Below are 18,724 nucleotides of genomic sequence, written 5' to 3'. Positions count from 1 at the left end.
GAGAGTTGTTGCTATTCCTTTCTTCGATCTCCTGTTGAGTTTGTAGGTGTTCAGAATGGTTTGATCCCTATCCAGCTGAATTCCTGAGAGGAGACGAAATCCAGGTCTCCTACTCCTCCGCCATCTTGCTCCAACCCCGGGATTCCTTTATACTAATGATGAAGCATTGGAAAAAAAATCCCAATTGTAATAGCATCAAAAACAATAAAATACTTAGGAATAAAATTTTATTGAATTATAGTTGATATACAATATTATTTTAGTTTCAGGTATTCAGCATAGTAATACAACATTAGGAAGTGATCACCAGGATAAATCTATCCACCATCTGTTACCATATAAAGTTTTTAAATATTTTTAACTATATTCCCTATGCTGTACATTATATCCCCACATCATACTTACTTTATAACTGGGAGTTTGTACCTTTTAATCTCCTTCCTCTATTTCACTCCCTCCCTTCTGCAACTGCCAGATTATTCTCTGTATCTAAGAGTCTGTTTCTGTTTTGTTTTGTTTGTTCATTTGTTTTATTTTTTAGAGTTTACATATAAGTGAAATCATATGGTCTTTGACTTATTTTATTTGGCTTAATACCCGTTAGGTCCATCCATGTTGTCACAAATGGCAAAATTTCATTTTTTAATGGATATTCCATTGTGTGTGTGTGTGTGTGTGTAATCAATCTTTCTATCTATTCATCTACTGATGGATACTTAGATTGCTTCTATACCTTGGCTATTGTAAATAATATTGCAGTCAACATAGGGATGCATGTGTTTTTTTAAATTACTGCTTCCATTTTCTTCAGTTAAATACCCAGAAGTAAAAGTGCTGTATCATATGGTAGTTCTATTTTTAATTTTTGAGGAACATCCATACTGTTTTCCATAGTGGCTGCACCATTTTGCATTCCCACCAACAGTGCGTGAAGATTCCTTTTTCTCCACATCTTTGCCAACAGCTGTTATTTACTTATTTATTTTCATAACAGCCATTCTGACAAGTATAAGGTGATATCTCATTATGGTTTTGATTTGCATTTCTCTGAAGATTAGTTATACTGAACATCTTTTCATATGTCTGTTGGCCATTGTACGGCTTCTTTGGAGAAATGTTTATCCAGGCCCTCTGTCCATTTACTTAGGAAAAAATTTAACCAAGGAAGTGAAAGATCTACACCATGAAAACTCTAAGACTTTGCTGAAAGAAATTGAAGAAGACACAAACAAATGGAAAGAAATCTGTGTTCATAGACTGGAATAATAAATATTGTTAAAATGGCCATATTCCCCAAAGCCATCTATAGATTCCATGCAATCCTCACCAAAATACCAAAGGCATTATTCACAGAAATAGAAGAAATAATCCTAAAGTTTATGTGGAACAACAAAAGACTCCAAAAAGCCAAAATATTCTGAGGATAAAAGAACAAAACTTGGTTTCAAACTATACTGTAAAGTCATAGTAATAAAAACAGTATGGTACTGGCACAAAAATAGACATACAGGACAATGAAACAGAACAGAAAGCCTAGAATTAAATCCTGGCATATAGAGTCAACTAATACTCAACAAGGGAGCCGTGTACACCCAATGGGAGAAGGATAGTCCTTCAAAAAATGATGCTGTGAAAATTGGAGAAACACCTGCCGAACAATGAAATTGGACCCTTATGTCACACCACTCACAAAAATTCACTTGAAGTTAATAAAAGACTTAAACATAGACCTGATAACATACAACTCCTCTAAGAAAATATAGAGCAGTAGCTTATCAATACTGGTCTCGGTAAGGACTTTTTGGACATGACATCAAAAGCACAAGCAACAAAAGCAAAAATTAACAAATGGGACCACATCAAACTCAAAGGTTTCTGCAGAGCAGAAGAAACAACAAAATGAAACGGCAGGCTATAGAATGGAAGAAAATTTTAGCAAAGCATATATTGGATAAGAGGTTAATATCTAAAAAATATAAAGAACACAACTTAATAACAACAGAAAAACCCCTAAAAACATCTAATTAAAAAATGGGCAGAAGAACTAAATAGATATTTTTTTTTCTGAAAAGGATATCAAAATAGCCAAAAGACACATAAAAGATGCTCAACATCACTAATCAGCAGGTAAATGCAAATCAGAAACACAGTGAGATGTCACCTCACACCTGTTAGAATGGCTATCATCAAGAAGACAAGAGACAAGGAGTGAAGGTGAGAATGTGGTGAAAAGGAACTCTTATACACTATTGGTAGGAATGTAAATTGGTCCAACCTTTATGGAAAACAACATGGAAGTTCCTCAAAAAATTAAAAATAGATTTACTCTATGATCCAACACTTCTACTTCCAGGTATATATCAATGGATGAATGGATAAAAATGGTGTGTGTGTGTGTGTGTGTGTATAATGGAATATTATTCAACCATGAGAAAGGAGGATATCCTGCCATTTCCAATGACATGGATGAAATGAGCACATTATGCTAAGCAAGATAAGTCAAACAGAGAAAGAAAAGTACTGTATGATATCACTTGTATCTGGAATCTAAAAAAGTCAAACCTGTGAAAAACCAGAGAGTAAAACAGTGGTAACCAGGGGATCATGGAGGCAAGGGGTTTGGATAAGATTGATGGTGTTTAAGTATATAAACTTGTTATGAGCAGTAAATAAGTCATAGAAATCTAATGCAGTGTAATGAAAGTGGACAATAATATTGTACTATAAAGATGTAATTTGACATAGACTACTTCAATCATATTACAATATAGAAATTTATCAAAGTAACACACAGTACACCTTAGATTTACAAAATGTAATGTCAAATTATCAAATAAAAAAAAGAAAAAAGAAAAAGTCTCCTAGTTCTCACTCTGGTCTATTTACTTAGCTGCACTCCTAATGACTTCAGCTTTTTGGATTCATAAGCTGACGTAGGATAGGAGCAGCACATTTGAAGAAACTTGAGGATGGGAGATGAAAAAGAAATATAAAGCTGTCCAGCACATAGCATCCTGATGAAAACAGGGTTACCAGAGTGAGCCGAACAGACATCAGATGACAGCAGGATGCTAGCGAGAGATTTCCTTCACACGATGATACATGATAGATAAGCACTGAAGAGTCTGGCTCTGCTGGGCATGTCGTCATTCATGACACTTCCTTTCATCCAGGTCCAGAAAATTTCCCTAACGATATTCCATTGCCTACTTAATCTAGCCACTCATGAGTAATTTTTGGATATGTGTACATTTATATTTTCCTAACAGACTGAGATATTCAATGATATCTGAAGGGCCAGAAAGGGCAGTGATGATAACTTTCCGAAGCACACTATAAAGAGAAGATTGGAGTAGTGGGCTGGGGTCCTCAGTTTAGTGTCTGAAAATAAACTCCTTTCATAAGATTTGAATGTGGGTTCATGTAAAGGAAGCGTGGCTCTTGTAGAAATGAAAAGTAGACTCTGAGTGCTGTCATAACACTGTGTGTGTAGGTGGTGATGAACTTGAGGGTTCTAGGTTAGAGAGTTAATAGAGAAGGAGGGAAACCTGGCAAGCAGACAGACTTTTATCATTTATTTCAGAGTATTTCAAAGAGTATCTTTTTTAACTCTTTTTCATTGGGTGTCCCATTCATCAATTGCGAATCAAAGACCTGTCACCCTGAGGTCTTAATTTTATAAACCATTTAGATTGAAGGAAATTAGAGAAATTTATAATGAGTCTATGAAGCTACTATAAGTCAGGCGATTGGAAACCACCTACAGAAGATTTTTAAAATGACTCATTCGTGCATTTGAAGATTAAAATACTGTTTTTTTATTTTTATTTTTTAATTTAATTTTATTATGTTATGTTTTTGATGTAGTGATCCATGATTCATTGTTTTCGTATAACACCCAGTGCTCCATGCAGTATGTGCCCTCCTTAATATCCATCACCGGGTACCCCCCTCCCATTCCCATCTCCCCACCTCCCTCCCCTCTAAAACCCTCAGTTTGTTTCTCGGAGTTAAAATACTTTTAGAATTGGTTTGATTTTTCTGAAGCATCATTTTAATGATCAGAATGTGAAGACTCAATGTGACAAATAAATTACTTAAATAACATTTGGTGATCTGCAAAGTGAACTTTAAACTCTCTTCCTTCCTTTCCCCTCAGTAAATTGAAACATATTTATCATAGTTTTTACTCATGTGACTTCCTCTTTGAGATTTCAGTTACCCCAAATATAAAACAGAGGGATGTATCTAATAGGATGACCTACTGTATTCTCTGAACTGTATTACATGCATTATCATGTAGAACAGTGCTATCCAATAGAACTTTCTGTGATGATGTGACCGTTCTCTAATGCAGTGCCCATTATGGTAGTCACTAGCTACAAGTCACCATTGAGTACTCTAAATGTGGTTAGTGTGATGGAGAAACTGAATTTTCAAATTTTATTTAATTCTAATTAATTTACAGATTCACATGAGGCTAATAACAACCATATAGAACATTCCTTTTACAAAACCCCCTTTCTCATACTGAGGCACACATAACCTATTTTATTCAAATGTAGTATTTCATCAAATATCCTCCTAATAAAGAATTTGTTTTGCTTTCTGTTTTAGCCTGCTTTTGGAAATACTGTGTCTGAAGTTTGTTCTCTGGATACAAAAAGAACACTAGAAAAAAGATACACAGCTACTCACTACTGCTTGAAGATTGTAGCTCTTTTAAGCATAAAGAAACAGTGGCATTTATTCTGCCTATTGTATACTTAAGGTTTAAGTTGTGAATAATGACAAATCGGTTGTCCTTTTGCCTGGCATGGGCTATCAAATGGCCTTGTAGTGGTCAAGTTGACAGTGTTGTATCTAATTATTATCAATTAAAATATTTTAAAAAGCACCTTGGAAAATTAAAATAAATTATATTGTCTCAATTTATGGAAAAAATATGCATCATTGTCCTTTCTCTTTCTTATGATTGTGCTGGCTACTATCTCTTTTCTGTTCATTTGGACAACTGTCACTGAAATTGCTACAACCAAATGGATACATTACTAGAGAGCAGGAATGTATGGTTTATTGGACTATAGGAGAAAGTAATGCTAGATGTCTCAGAGATAGATATTAAGAAAACTTTCTTACAAAACAATTTGCCTTTTGGTTTCTTAATTCTCATCTCTGCCTTCTCCACAGCATCATGAACTATTTGAGATTCAGCATGTCTGTAAGAGATTACACTCATTGTGCTAAAAAATAAAGAAAACAAAACAAAAACTCATTGGCTTTCTCTTGATTCTTTTTTTTTTTCACATCTGTACATCAAAATGCTCTTGCCTACAACTGAACAAGCTTATTTAATCAACTCAAGGCTGGGAGTTCAACTTCAATTTTGTCTGTCACTTGTGCTGGCCCAGAAACATTGTCAAAGTAACTTTAAAGAGTATTAAGGACTAGAATAGATGGTCAGATGAGCCTACACACAGTTCCTTATTTCACAATATGGAGGAAAGGCAGCTTATCTACGTAATATAATTTTGTGGTGCTTAAAGAGAAAACTATCTCATAAGGGAGTATGAATAATATTGTTTAAGTTAAGAAAACATAAAACAAACCAAGTTGAGTAATATATCTATAGTGCTATATATATACTTGTTAGGAGCCACTCAAATGTACATAAGTATTAGTTGTTAAATAATGCCTAATTATTCCCACATATTTACAGTAGTTGTAAACACAAACATAATATCGTTATAAAAAAAAGACAACTCCTGTGCTCATCATCTCATGTTTATTAACTTTGGAATAGTTAAACAATATGCAGGCATTTTGAACCTTCAGGGCTAAGGTCATTCAAAAAAGCTTTTGCTACTTCTTTTTAGAAGAATCCATTAAATTATCTTTTTTTTTTTTAAGATTTTATTTATTTGAGAGAGAGAGAATGAGAGAGAGAGCATGAGAGGGGGGAGGGTCAGAGGGAGAAGCAGACTCCCCACCGAGCAGGGAGCCCGATGTGGGGACTCGATCCCGGGTCTCCAGGATCATGACCCGAGCCGAAGGCAGTCGCCCAACCAACTGAGCCACCCAGGCGCCCCCATTAAATTATCTTTTAATAATTTACTTTAAGAAATTTAATTCCCTAAAGCTATCTGTAGATTAAAGGTAGAATTTGCTAGACTTTTTGTAACGTGAGAAAATTTTAAAATGTTGTAACCAGGAATGAACATCCCTCATGAAAAAATTGGTTATGTAATTGATTCCAGAACACGGAAATCCATATTTACAATTTGCTCTGTGAAGCTTCACAAATGAATGAGATGACTCATCATGTTCTTAACAGAAATTATGTTTTAATTTCCTGCTGTGTTAAAAGAATACCCTATTTCAAACTAGTGTACTGCTGACTTATTTTCTACTTTGTATAAAGTAGTGGCAGAAATGAAAATATGAAATAAAAGAGTTTTAAGTGGAGGAAACATTTTTCTCTTTTTGTTCATTGAAGTCTTGGGCATATATTATGAGATAAATGCATTATACATTAGAATAGAGTATAAATCCATATATTGTGACCTTTGACTTTAATTAAACTGAATGCCATAAGCATAACTTTGCATTAAAAAATAAAGATGCTAGGAAATCAGTTTGTTTAATTCGACTTTAAACCTGCACCATGAGAAAATTTTAGGCTAAAGTAGCTTACAAATATCCAGATGGAGAAAAAGGGAAGAAAGAACTTCTAAAGAATAGAACACATTCCTATAATTCAACAGAAGGTTGGGGGAAAGTGGCAAGAGACAGTCTAACTTCTTAAAAAATTCCTTCAAATAGTGAGTCCTACAGGATATCTGCCTCTGTACCACTGCTAACTTTCTTATGCAAGTTTATGAAAAACAGAATTGGTTAGCTCTCTCAAAATTCATTTCTCTTTGCTATAGCAGAAGTTCTCTTTGCTATAGCAAAATTTAGCCTGCTTTTGGAAATACTGTGTCTGAAGTTTGTTCTCTGGATACAAAAAGAACACTAGAAAAAAGATACACAGCTACTCACTGCTGCTTAAAGATTGTAGCTCTTTTAAGCATAAAGAAACAGTGGCATTTATTCTGCCTATTGTATACTTAAGGTTTAAGTTGTGAATAATGACAAATCGGTTGTCCTTTTGCCTGGCATGGGCTATCAAATGGCCTTGTAGTGGTCAAGTTGACAGTGTTGTATCAATTAACAGAATCATTCATTTATTTTTTTTTTCCTAAACTTAAATTTGAAGATTTTCAGCAGTTGGAAAAATTTCCCCAAAACTAAGAATTTATATACAAAGCCACTCTGTATTCTAAGTATACATGTTCATTGAAACATGTTCATATACATGTTTCTTTGAGTTCATTTTATTCTTTGAATCATACATGTACTCATTTTTTAGTTAAAAATAACAACTATCCATTTTTCTCCCCTTGTGATATGAATATACCTTCTCATAATATTCTTCCTTTTTTATGCTAAAATAAACATCTGTCCTACTGACCAAACGTTTTTCCTCCAATGTATCAGGTCTGTTGACAGTGATTAGCAGGGTTTAAAGAAGTGTTTTCCAGAGGCTTTATGAACTTTTGGTAACTTGTGCTAAATGTCTGGTTCAAGAAATGTTATCTTTGTGTTTTGAAAGCATACCCAATGCATAATGGGCTTTTGTACCTAAGTTGCAGTAACATCACAGCTATTGTTGAGAACTGAACTTTCCAGAACATGACACTTTATGCTTTGGTAGATCAATTAAAAATAATTTGAATCATTTTAAAGAAATCATTCTTAAACATATTATATTTTTCATCGCCTTATTAAATACAATATATGAAACCAATCAAACAGTTTCTTAGGTGAGTCAGTAACATCAAGATGATGGGCTTATTGTACTGTGCTAAAAAGTACCGTGCTAAAATTATGTGTATTTAATGAGCCCCAGACTGCTCTAGTGGTTTACTACTTAGTGATTCTTTGCCTTTCCCCGTAATTTCATCTGTTACTCCTATGTGGTTGTTCTCATAATTAGCCACTGCTGCTCTTAATTAACTACCAGTTGTAATTTAGAGAAAAGAAAAGTTATTAGGGGACATGAGATCTCCAAACTTGACAAATGAGTGATATCCTTTATTTCCTAGTTTTGTCAATATGCTTTGACCTACAAGTATTTTCTCAGTTCTTTGGAAGAATAAAATTGATGGGTTCATTACTGCTGTTTTTTTCCTTGCTTATAAATCTTTCTTCTTTTATTTCTGGAACTGGGGCTATGTTTTATTTGGTTGAGGCTCACTGAAATGTGACTATGTTAAAAGAAGCCTAATTTCATAATTATTACCCAAGAGGCTCACAAAGGATATAAGAGAAGTCAAATATTTAAAAGAACATATACAGCATTGTCTTTCCTTGTTCCTCAATAATGAGCAAACAGATTGTACCTAAGTTGTACAGAAAAAAAAATCAATCTTCAGTTATTATTCATAAATGTAAATGGTAAATGCATATAGAAAGCATTTCATTGTATAGTGTGTTTTGATTGTTTCTTAGAAAAGCAAGGTTTGGAGCTAGGTAACCAATCCTGGTAACTAAAATATATATTGAAAAAAACATCCATGCATTGAAATGGTCTGCATAATTTAATTGAAGTTATAACAGTACTGTGATGTGATGGACTGCAGTTCAAACTGTGGAAAGGATTTGCAGAAGGTCAGTTTCTTAAATGTTTAATCATTAATGAATGTAAAGAACTTCACTGGAGCATCTTCCATGTTTCTGTGACATTTCACCGGAGGAAGCTGTGTCTGTAAAAAGGAAAGTTGAAATTGTTAAAGCTACTGAGAGCTCCATAGATAAGGGGAATACCATCAACTTCAATTGAGAAGACCTAAAACTCCACATCATGTTTCATTATAGCTTTTTTCCCTGGGACATATTCTGATTGCAAAGATGATAATACAAAATGATAATTTCAGATCAAAACACAATAAAAAGGACATCTTCAATGTATAAGCCAGTGATTATGCTCAAGCCACAGTTCCTTTCTTTGGGTACCTGCTGTATTCTACTTCTTTTCAGTTTTCAATCATGGTTCAAAGACATTGCCATGACATACAAAAAAAATAAAGAAAATCTATTAACTTTCTGTTTATTGCTATGATAACACATTGATACTTATTATATATTTTGCTCTACTTAAAGGGACCAATCACAATACTGGCATTTAAATATGATTTTTCTGCTCTTTGAGAGTTCTGTTAATATATTTGAGTGATAGTGCATCAATATTGGTCTAAAATTTAAAAAAAATTGTCGGGGAGCCTGGGTGGCTCAGTCATTGAGCGTCTGCCTTCGGCTCAGGTCATGATCCCGGGGTCCTGGGATCGAGTCCCACGTCAGGCTCCCTGCTCAGTGGGAAGCCTGCTTCTCCCTCTCCCACTCCACCTGCTTGTGTTCCCTCTCTCGCTGTCTCTCTCTCTCGGTCAAATAAATAAATAAAATCTTTAAAAAAATTGTCAGTATAATAAGCAACATGTGCCTTACATTATTAAAAGTCTTAGTGCATGTGGCAGCAAGGGGTAGCATAATTAGTAGTCCTATTTCTACCCAATTTCATCAGGAAGACATCCTGGTTTCAATGGCAGAGACCTAGAACTTTCTAATTCCACTTAGAGAAGCTGTGAAGCCTCAGACAAAATCCCTCTCTGAATTGGAGTTGCTTAGAGATGACGCCTATAAAAAAACTCAAAATTGTGGTCCAATATGTTAGTGATTTGAGGAAGACATTGTTGCAAATACCAGGTTATCTTCCTTTCCAAAACACATACTGAGAAGAGGTTAACATTTGTTCTGGAAACTAGGTAACATACAGCAGCTATATCTAGATCTAAACTCAAACCATGCAAAACTTCCACGATTAGAACTAGTTTCACTTTTAGTGTGAAGACTTATAGTGAAACCCAGAAGGTGAAAACCCACAAATAAACCTTCTTTAAAAGAGTATACACTAACTCCCACAGAAGTGGAACAAAGATTTTCACAAAGTCTAACATACTGCCTCTGTTTTAGAGATGTGTAAGCCGAGAAGTTGGCATCCAGCAATGACAACTTAACCTCCTGAAGATGTTATAGGTCATGAAGAGAACGCTGGCCTAGACATCCAGAGACCTGGGCTCTGGCTCTTGCTCTGAGTGCCTGTAAAATTTTGAGCAAATCAATTTCCTCTCACAGACTCAGTGTCCTCATTTGTAAAAAACAAAACAAAACAAAAGGGTTGGATTAAATCAGACTATGTTCTTGAATCACTTAGTGACTTAATCCAAAAAATAAGAAACAGTATACTGGAAAATGATTTTGAAAAGTTAAAGAAATTAGACATATATTTTTTATGTTTTTTTATTATTCATAAACTATAAAACATAAAACTTAACATGATGAAGTAAAAAAGCATCTGAAAAATCTTGGTCACAGTAGCAGGAAATAATGAATAGAAACCTAATGGTTGACCGGAGCACCTGCAATGATTGACAAAAGGGAAAGAGAAAATACATGATGTTAAGTTTTATTCTAAACCTATTCTTTTGTGATATTACTATCTTGAAACTTTAATAATAAGGACAGTGGTTGTCATCATACTCACTATAGCCTACTAAATCAAGGACATAATATATGAATCTGGATTTCACCCATAGTGAGTCAGGAAACATTATATTAATCCAAATACCTTTCCATAGTTTAGTGGCTATCTGGGGTTTAGATGGTCTAAAACTTCATGTGAAAATTTATATGAAAATGAGTTTCCTGCATGATTTTTTTTAACTCATAACCTGTTTTGGTTTAATTCAGAAATACTAGAATGGGTGATAACCCAGGGCGTCCAAGGTAATAGAGTACATGTGGACTAATCAAACTTGATTGTTTTAATCTCAGTGTCAGAATGTTCTCAACACATCAAGAAACTGGAGGATTGTGATCCTGATTTCAAGGAGTTACTCGGTTTTTAATAGCAATTAGTTAGATCCTACTCAAGTAAAATGTGGTGATTTTTAACAATTCTGAAGAATGACCATACTTGGTATATCTCTAGACATAAAGTTCAATCCACATTTTGAAGATGGTACTGCTCCAAATGCACTGTTCTTCACAGTACTCATTAAGTCCTCCTATATTTGTGGACATTCAGTAACCTCAGAACTTCATCGATCAAAGCTCCATAAAAGAAAAAAAAAATTATTTTAACTAAGTCATTCTGAGAATAAGAAAGTTGAGGTAAAATATTCACTTCTCATTGTGGTTTAGGACATTTGATGAAGAGAACAAACTGGCATGATTTAAATTGAGAGGTTCAGGGTTAATGTGATGCTTTAGGGGACTCTGCATCATTGATCTAAGGATCATACTGAGAGAAATAAAAAGCATGAAAGTCATGCTGGAAATTGTCAAAACAGTTCCAGTTTGTCTCATCTGGGAGGGAGGATGAATCCTCTGTAAGTTTTCCTGAGAAAAAATATATTGCCTAGATTTTATGTTTAACATTTCATGTTTAAAATATATAATATATATGGCTAAATATACTTTTGAAAATATAAGCTCAGAATTTAAACTTTGTAGATTTAAATGCTACTTATATCACTAGCTCAATGCCATATAATATACAATATTGTATAATAATAATAATAATAATAATAATAATAATAATTGAGCACTTACATGTCAGACACTATTCTAAATGTTTAATGTGTATCAATTCCTTTAGTCTTCTGGACAATGTAATGTGGTTGAACTTTATTAGAATCCTCATTTTACGGAGGGGGATTTCAGAACTTAATCAAGGTCCCACCGCTAACAGATAGAGGAACTGGGATTTGACCCACAAAGCGGGCCTCTCCAGGGTGCCACTTTTACCTCTTACACTGTACTACTTCTCAAGATACTGGAGACAGTAATAGGACCCACTTTATGGAACAGGATGATTAAATGAAGCAGTATGTGGACAACACTAAGTATAGGGCCCAGCACAGAATAAATTTTCAGAACTGTAATCTAAGATCACTTGCATGTCTTGTGTGCCCAATATACATCTAATTTAATTCTCAAAATACTACTATGTTACTATCTAAATGTACAAGATGTACAGAAATAAGATATGGAAACAGGATAATGAACGAAGGAGTGACAGAGCTAGGATTTGGATTAGGTGTTCTGACTCCATGGGCTAATACTCTTTATGCTACACCATTCTCTCTCTTATGTTCCGTGTTAGCATAAATCTGGGAATGTAGTTATTGGTAACAAAATGCTGTATGTCACCGAAATGTGTCTTCTTCATAATAGAGGGATTACTACACAGTTATGTATAGTATGAAGGTGATTTATTACGTCAATTAGAATTTGAACCATTGTTCACATATTAATATTCAATAATTATATAAGAATCTGTGAGAATAACTGAATCTATTTTATGGAGAAGTAGATCTAGGACATTCCTTTGCTTCTTTAATGTCATTTAAGCTACTTAGCCTCAATATACTAATTTAGTAGAGAAGAATTGAAGCAGTGAATTTATAAGCTAGGAAAGTAAAAGGGAAATTTATAAATCAAGATGGATCAATGAGCCCACTGTGAGATGTTAATCAGAAGCCTGCATATACTCAAATTGTACTCACAGTTGGAACCAATTAGCCTCTGGAATTAGAGAGACGGTTTCCACCAATCCGATCCACTGGGGTACCAAATCGCCTTTTTGGATGATCTACTACTTTCCTGAAACAAACCAAGGTGAATATTTTTAAGCTAAAGTCTAAGTTATCAATTAATGACTTTTGCTCTTTTATTTCTTGCAGATCTGGGGGCTTTCTCTGGGAGTTGGAATACACACGGTAGTTACCATTCATCAGCACCCACCACGTGCCAGACACTATCTCTTATTCTTTTAACATCTGTCAAAGTGAGTATAACTACCTCTACTTTATATCTGAGGAATCTGAAGCTTTGAGAAATTAAATTACTTATCCAGAATCAAACAGTGCTGATGAAAACCAGGACTTATCAGCATACCAATATGCTAAGTGTTTAGTTTGGGTAAGTCCCTTTCCCTCTTCAAATGTTGGTGTATTCCTCTGTTAATGAAAGACACACTAGGTCAGTGGTTTTCCCCAGTCTCTGACTCAGAATGGTTCTTCCAGGGAAGAATTGTTCTGGGGGAGGAAAATGTGCTGATGCCAACACTGAATGTGGAATAAGTGTGCTTCTCATGTCTTCACTCGGATTTTATCCAGAGAAGCTTTGTACACAATGGTCTATGTCTGTTATATATTCTCTGTGCCAAATGTTATTTGGAAAAAATAAGCTTCGTTATTAAAATGAAGTTTAAAAAATCCAACAAGAGAACTTCCAGCTTGTATGTTTTGTAAATTCTCTCTTGAGAAAGAAGCATTTTAATTTGCTTTGTTATTGCCAACCCTTAGTTCTACCAAGTCAAAATCCTAATAGGGGAGGTCCCAGAACTCTCAGAACATAACTTTCACTGGCCTTGGAGCTATGGGAAGTTTTGAGTCTTCTTAATGGAGATAGAGACAACTGAATCAGTTTTCAGCAGCTTAAAGAATTGAAAAGATTTGTTTCAGAATATTTTGAATAGCTTCTGTTCTAACTACTTGCATTAGATTGTCAATATACACTATACGATTTAAGCACTAAAAATGAATGAAAACTTCAGTATGATTTTTTCTTACCATTTATTATGTAACTTTTATGTGAGGATGTTTTTGTGGCTGTCTTGGGATTGATAAATCAAACATAGCCTTTGCTTTCAAAAACCTACAATTAAGTACTCTCAGATGAGTAATGATTTAATGTCAATAAGTGGAGGAAAAAAATCTCTCATTTTTATTGACACCAAGTTTTTACCTTAACTACCAGGTCTAATCAGTGTTCCTCATATCACTATTAGGTAAATAATTGATCTAAAAGCTCTGAGAAGTATAGAGAATAATGAAAAATGGGGTATTTTTATTACTGTGTCTTGCACCTAGAACATTCCATAAACACTGCTTGATTGTAATCAAAACAATAAGTTTGATGGTAATTAATATTTATTTAATGCTTTATATATGCCACGCACTGTGCTTAGTACTATGTAGACAGAGATGATAAAAATAGGTATGAACCTGATTTGGAGCTTATCCCCAAATGATATTGTAGGAACAGGGAACAGGGCCATGTTATGTTATTTGTTTGTTTGTTTTTACCTAATTCATCCTTCTTTTCTGTTGATTCAGAAGGTTGGCCCTTAGTTTTGCTAGTCAATGCAGATAGCATCATATATATGATCTTAAAAGGATGTCTGCTAGACAACAGTTTGATCAGTGGGGGAAAATGCAGGAAAAAAAATATTTAGTGCTTATCCTTAACCTAGCCATATCTCTGCCTCTACTCTTCAAATTTCTGAAAAACATACCCTTTTAAATGAAGTCTATCGTTTGTACTTCTGGATTTTTTTTTGGTACTACATTGACTGCATATTTTTCAACTTGATAATCAAAGGAGAAACATGCTATCTGTAATATTAGCATAAAATTAATGATGAAGAGTTGTAGGAAGTATGCATATCAGTTGTGCTTAGGTATTCTGATGTAATTATAAATAATTATTGTTGGAAAAAAGAAAAAAATACCTCTTATATTTTTTATTTTATTTGCATAATTTATAGACTTTTATTTTATTTTAAGCAGTTGTTTTCCTTGTAGTAAGAATAAGGTCTCCTCAAGGATGTCCACACCATAATCCACAGAACCCATAAGTAAGTCACCTTACCTAGCAAAAGAGACTTTGCAGATAGGATTAAAAAGGATCTTGAGATTGAGAAGATTATCCTGATTACCTGGGTAGGTCAAATCTAGTCTAGTCTCTGAAAAAGTGGAAGATGACTGAAAAAGAGTGGGTTGGTCAGAGAGCTGCACTCTGAGAAGGACTTAACCCACCATCACTGGCCTTGAGGAAGGAGGAAAGGATCAAGAACCAAGGAACAATAGGGGTGCTTGGGTGACTCAGTCAGCCTGGGTGGCTCAGCCTTGGGCCTCTGACTCTCGATTTCTGCTCAGGTCATGATCTCAGGGTCCCCATGTCTGCTCTGCGCTCAGTGGGGAGTTGCTTGAGGATTCTCTCTCTCTCCCTTTCCCTCGGCCCCTTCCCCTCTGCTCATGCACACACTCTCTCTCAAATAAATAAATCTTAAAAAAAAAAAAAGAATGCTGTGACTTCTAGAAGTTCTCAAAAGAAAATAAGAACATCAGTCCTACAACCAAAATGGACTGAATTCTGCCAACAACCTGAATGAGCAGGAAATGAATTCTCCTCTAGAGCCTCCAAGGAGTGCAGCCCGCTGACCTCTTGACTTCTTCCATAGCCAGCTGGCAGATCAGGCAAAAGAGAGCGCAGAGCAGCCATCAGGGAGAATTTTAGAGGCTATACAGTGGCTAACAGTCAATTATATGGCTGCACCTAATTGGAAAGGAGGCTGAGAAAAGTTGTGTAGATTGGCATATGGTGACTGCTGAGGTTATATTGGACTTCTGACCTACAGAATTGTAAGATAATAAATTTGTGTTGTTGTAAGTCCAGAAGTTCAGGTAAGTTACTACCATAGCAATAAAATATGAATATATTTGTGTGATTTAGAGCTTATGCCTGAGGGTAATGTTGTTGATATATATTAAAAAAAATCAGACTGCTATGATCTTTTATTCCTTGAACCTTTCAATTCCTTTACTGACTACCTCCATCAGAACTCCAGGAAAGGGGTAAGATAGAATCCACCTCAGGGTGGAGGAGAGTGCTCAGGAGAAGTTCCAGACATGTAGCAATAGAAAGTGAAAAACCAACCCCTTCTGGTGTTTAAAGGACTAGTGAGAAGGGGAAGGAAATGGCAGCTGGGAAGAAGAGTGGTGTCACACATGTGAACTGACCTCTCAAAGCACCTGTGGAACGGATCATGGCAGCAAAAGTAATACTTCTGCTTTCTTAAAGGAAAGTATGATGGTCTCATGCATCTTTATAAATCAGAGCAGAACATTTACTGGTTAAGAGTACTAATGCAAACTAACGATGTACTATATCTTGGCTAATTGAATTTAAATTAAAAAAAAGAGTACTAATTCATTTTTTCAAAAATAAAGGTAAAATAAATGAAAATAGCATTTTTTCTTTCTTTCCTACTGTTGATCTTTTTTGCTCAAGCAAATAAGAGGCAGCTGTAGTGGTGGAAAGCAAAATAAATTCTTTTTTCCTTCCTTCTTCCCTCGTTCCATGTTCTTTCCTTCCATTCTTTCCCCAAGATTTGATTAGGAACCAGGATATGAAAGACTTAGATTCTATTTGATTCTTCTACTTATCCCTAGTGTAAGCATTTGTAGGACTGTTGTCATTCTGAGCTTCTCTTTCTTTTTTGATAAGATTTACGTAATACCTGTTCTACCTTTCAGACCAGTTTGTTTATTTAACACTTATTTCTTAAGTAAATTTGATTGCTTTATGCACAATCATTGTTAGTTTTTCTCTGCACTGGGGATACAGTGATGAATGAGACATGCATTGCCTGAGAAAAGCTAATGAGGTAACACACCTGAAATCATTTTACACATTTTAACTGATTCTACTATTATTCCCTATCAGTCCTGTCCATTGGCTTTCAAACTATTTGTAGTTTACTATTTCTACAAATAAAAGCTTTATAAAAGAGATCAATACCTAAAATGTTAAGTGAGGAACTGTCCCTGTAAAGAAGTGCCCGCTCTTCTCCATATATGGTGGTCCCTGAAAGAGCTTCCAGAAACAGCTAAGGGTGCTTAGAGCAGAGTTTGAAAACAACGGATCAAGTGGATATGAATGTTTTTGCTCTAGCCATAGATCCATAATTACTTTGATTCATTTTCTAAAACTTGGGATTGGTTTCAAGTGCTCACATGTATCTTGAAATCAAATAAGAAAAATAAATAAATATATGTGAAAAGCCATTCAGAATTTAAAATTTTTAGCACGAATACAAAATTAAAACAATTATTCCCATAAAGCAATTAAACAAAAAAATGACCATAGCTCAGTAAGTTAAATAATTTCTATAGTCTCCATCCATTTAGAAGTAAAATGGCAAACTAGTATTTATCTTAAGATTTTTGCTGAAATGAAATATATATCACAGTACCACACTTGTAACACATACTCTTATAGGAATAAACATTGTGTAAAACATAAATGTTAAGACAGTGAAATATTCTTAAGACCAAAGGGGGAAACTGTACTTTCTGACTATCTAGTCCCTCTTGTGACCAAATAATGGTCTGACATGGCTTTTATTATATATCCATGTTACCTTTTCCATTTTAAAAGATTCTGAAATAGTTTAAGGATACAAAATATCTGCCAAACTAATAAAGAGAATGGATTGATTATTTTAAATACAACTTTAAACTTTACACTAAAATATACTTCTTGTGTTGAATAGGATTTCTTAAACATTTATATTCTTTGATAATCCAGTTTCTGAAAAAATTTTTACATTCTAAAACACACAGTTAGAAAATGTGTGTTTAAATGCTTTATTGAAAACCACTTCAGGGGTGCCTGGGTGGCTCAGTCGGTTAAGCGTCTGCCCTCAGCTCAGGTCATGATCTCAGCGTCCTGGGATGGAGCCCCGCATTGGGCTCCTCCCTTGGCGGGGAGCCTGCTTCTCCCTCTGCCTGCTGCTCTCCCTGCTTGTGCTCTCTCTCTCTCTCCCTCCCTCTGTCAAATATATAAATAAATAAAATCTTGGAAAAAAAGAAAAAAAAATCACTTCACACATACAAAATAGCCTATAGATTTATCTATGCTGTTTTTTTTTTTTTAAGATTTTATTTATTTGACAGAGAGAGGGGGCACACAGGTAGGCAGAGCGGCAGGCAGACGGAGAAGAAGAAGCAGGCTCCCCACTGAGCAGGGAACCCGACGCGGGGCTCGATCCCAGGACCCTGGGATTATGACCTGAGCCAAAGGCAGACGCTTAATTGACTGAGCCACCCAGGCACCCCTATGTTCAGTTTAAAGAAAAATAACATGAACACTCCTGTTGGCACCAAATGAAGAAATAGAATATTACCAACACCTTGGAATTCCCCAGTTGCTCTTGCTTCCAAATTGCATCCCTTTCATGGCTTGGTCCCAGAAGTAATCTGTAGACTGAATTTTGGTTTAATTATACCCTTGCTTTTCCTTATGATCTCTATTTATTATTCAAAACTCTCTTGTTCAGTGTAGATGGTTCTAAAATTTTATTTAAAAGAAATCTTGTATGAAGTCTTCTTGACTTCTTTCAGCAAATATTTTGTTTTGAGATTTGTCCATGTTGAGATATACAGCTGCAGTTCTTTATTTTCACTGCTGTGTAATATTTTATTGTATTAATATACAACAGCTTATTCAGACATTCCACCACAGATGGAAATTTGAGTTGCTTTCTTTTTTGTCGTTAGTATTTTTCAGATGAAAATTTTCTTATAGATGCCTTTAATGCACGTTTAAGGATTTCTCTCAAGTGTGTTTTTAGAAGTACAGTTGTCAGCTATGCCTATACTTAATTATATTGCACAGAGCCAGACTGTTCCAAAGTTGTACCGATTTACATATTCAAGAGCAGAGTATGACAGCTCCTATTGTTTCAAATCTAGGCCAGCCCTTGCAATGTGGG

The 18,724-nt window shown here is 34.9% G+C and overlaps 2 protein-coding genes across 2 annotated transcripts in view; one reads left to right on the top strand and one right to left on the bottom strand.

The window, feature by feature from the left end:
• The window catches only part of UTS2B (urotensin 2B), a 19,403-nt gene extending 14,164 nt beyond the window's left edge, over positions 1-5,239 (top strand). Inside the window, exon 5 of the mRNA XM_031033229.2 lies at positions 4,618-5,239. Within this exon, the coding sequence (XP_030889089.1) occupies positions 4,618-4,643 (26 nt within the window). The 3' untranslated portion in view covers positions 4,644-5,239. The remainder of the gene's footprint in view (positions 1-4,617) is intronic.
• Positions 5,240-5,768: 529 nt separating this feature from the next.
• Positions 5,769-18,724, bottom strand: part of OSTN (osteocrin) — a 48,061-nt gene continuing 35,105 nt past the window's right edge. Inside the window, exons 4-5 of the mRNA XM_006738025.3 lie at positions 12,669-12,765; positions 5,769-8,807 (exon numbers count right to left, since the gene is read on the bottom strand). Of these exons, the coding sequence (XP_006738088.2) occupies positions 12,681-12,765 (85 nt within the window). The 3' untranslated portion in view covers positions 5,769-8,807; positions 12,669-12,680. The remainder of the gene's footprint in view (positions 8,808-12,668; positions 12,766-18,724) is intronic.

The sequence above is a fragment of the Leptonychotes weddellii genome, chromosome 1 (assembly GCF_054177405.1).
Source record: "Leptonychotes weddellii isolate Sample4059 chromosome 1, ASM5417740v2, whole genome shotgun sequence".
Classification (NCBI taxonomy): Eukaryota; Metazoa; Chordata; class Mammalia; order Carnivora; family Phocidae; genus Leptonychotes; species Leptonychotes weddellii.
Note: the sequence above shows the minus strand (reverse complement) of the source record. Positions and strands in the feature narration are given on the sequence as shown.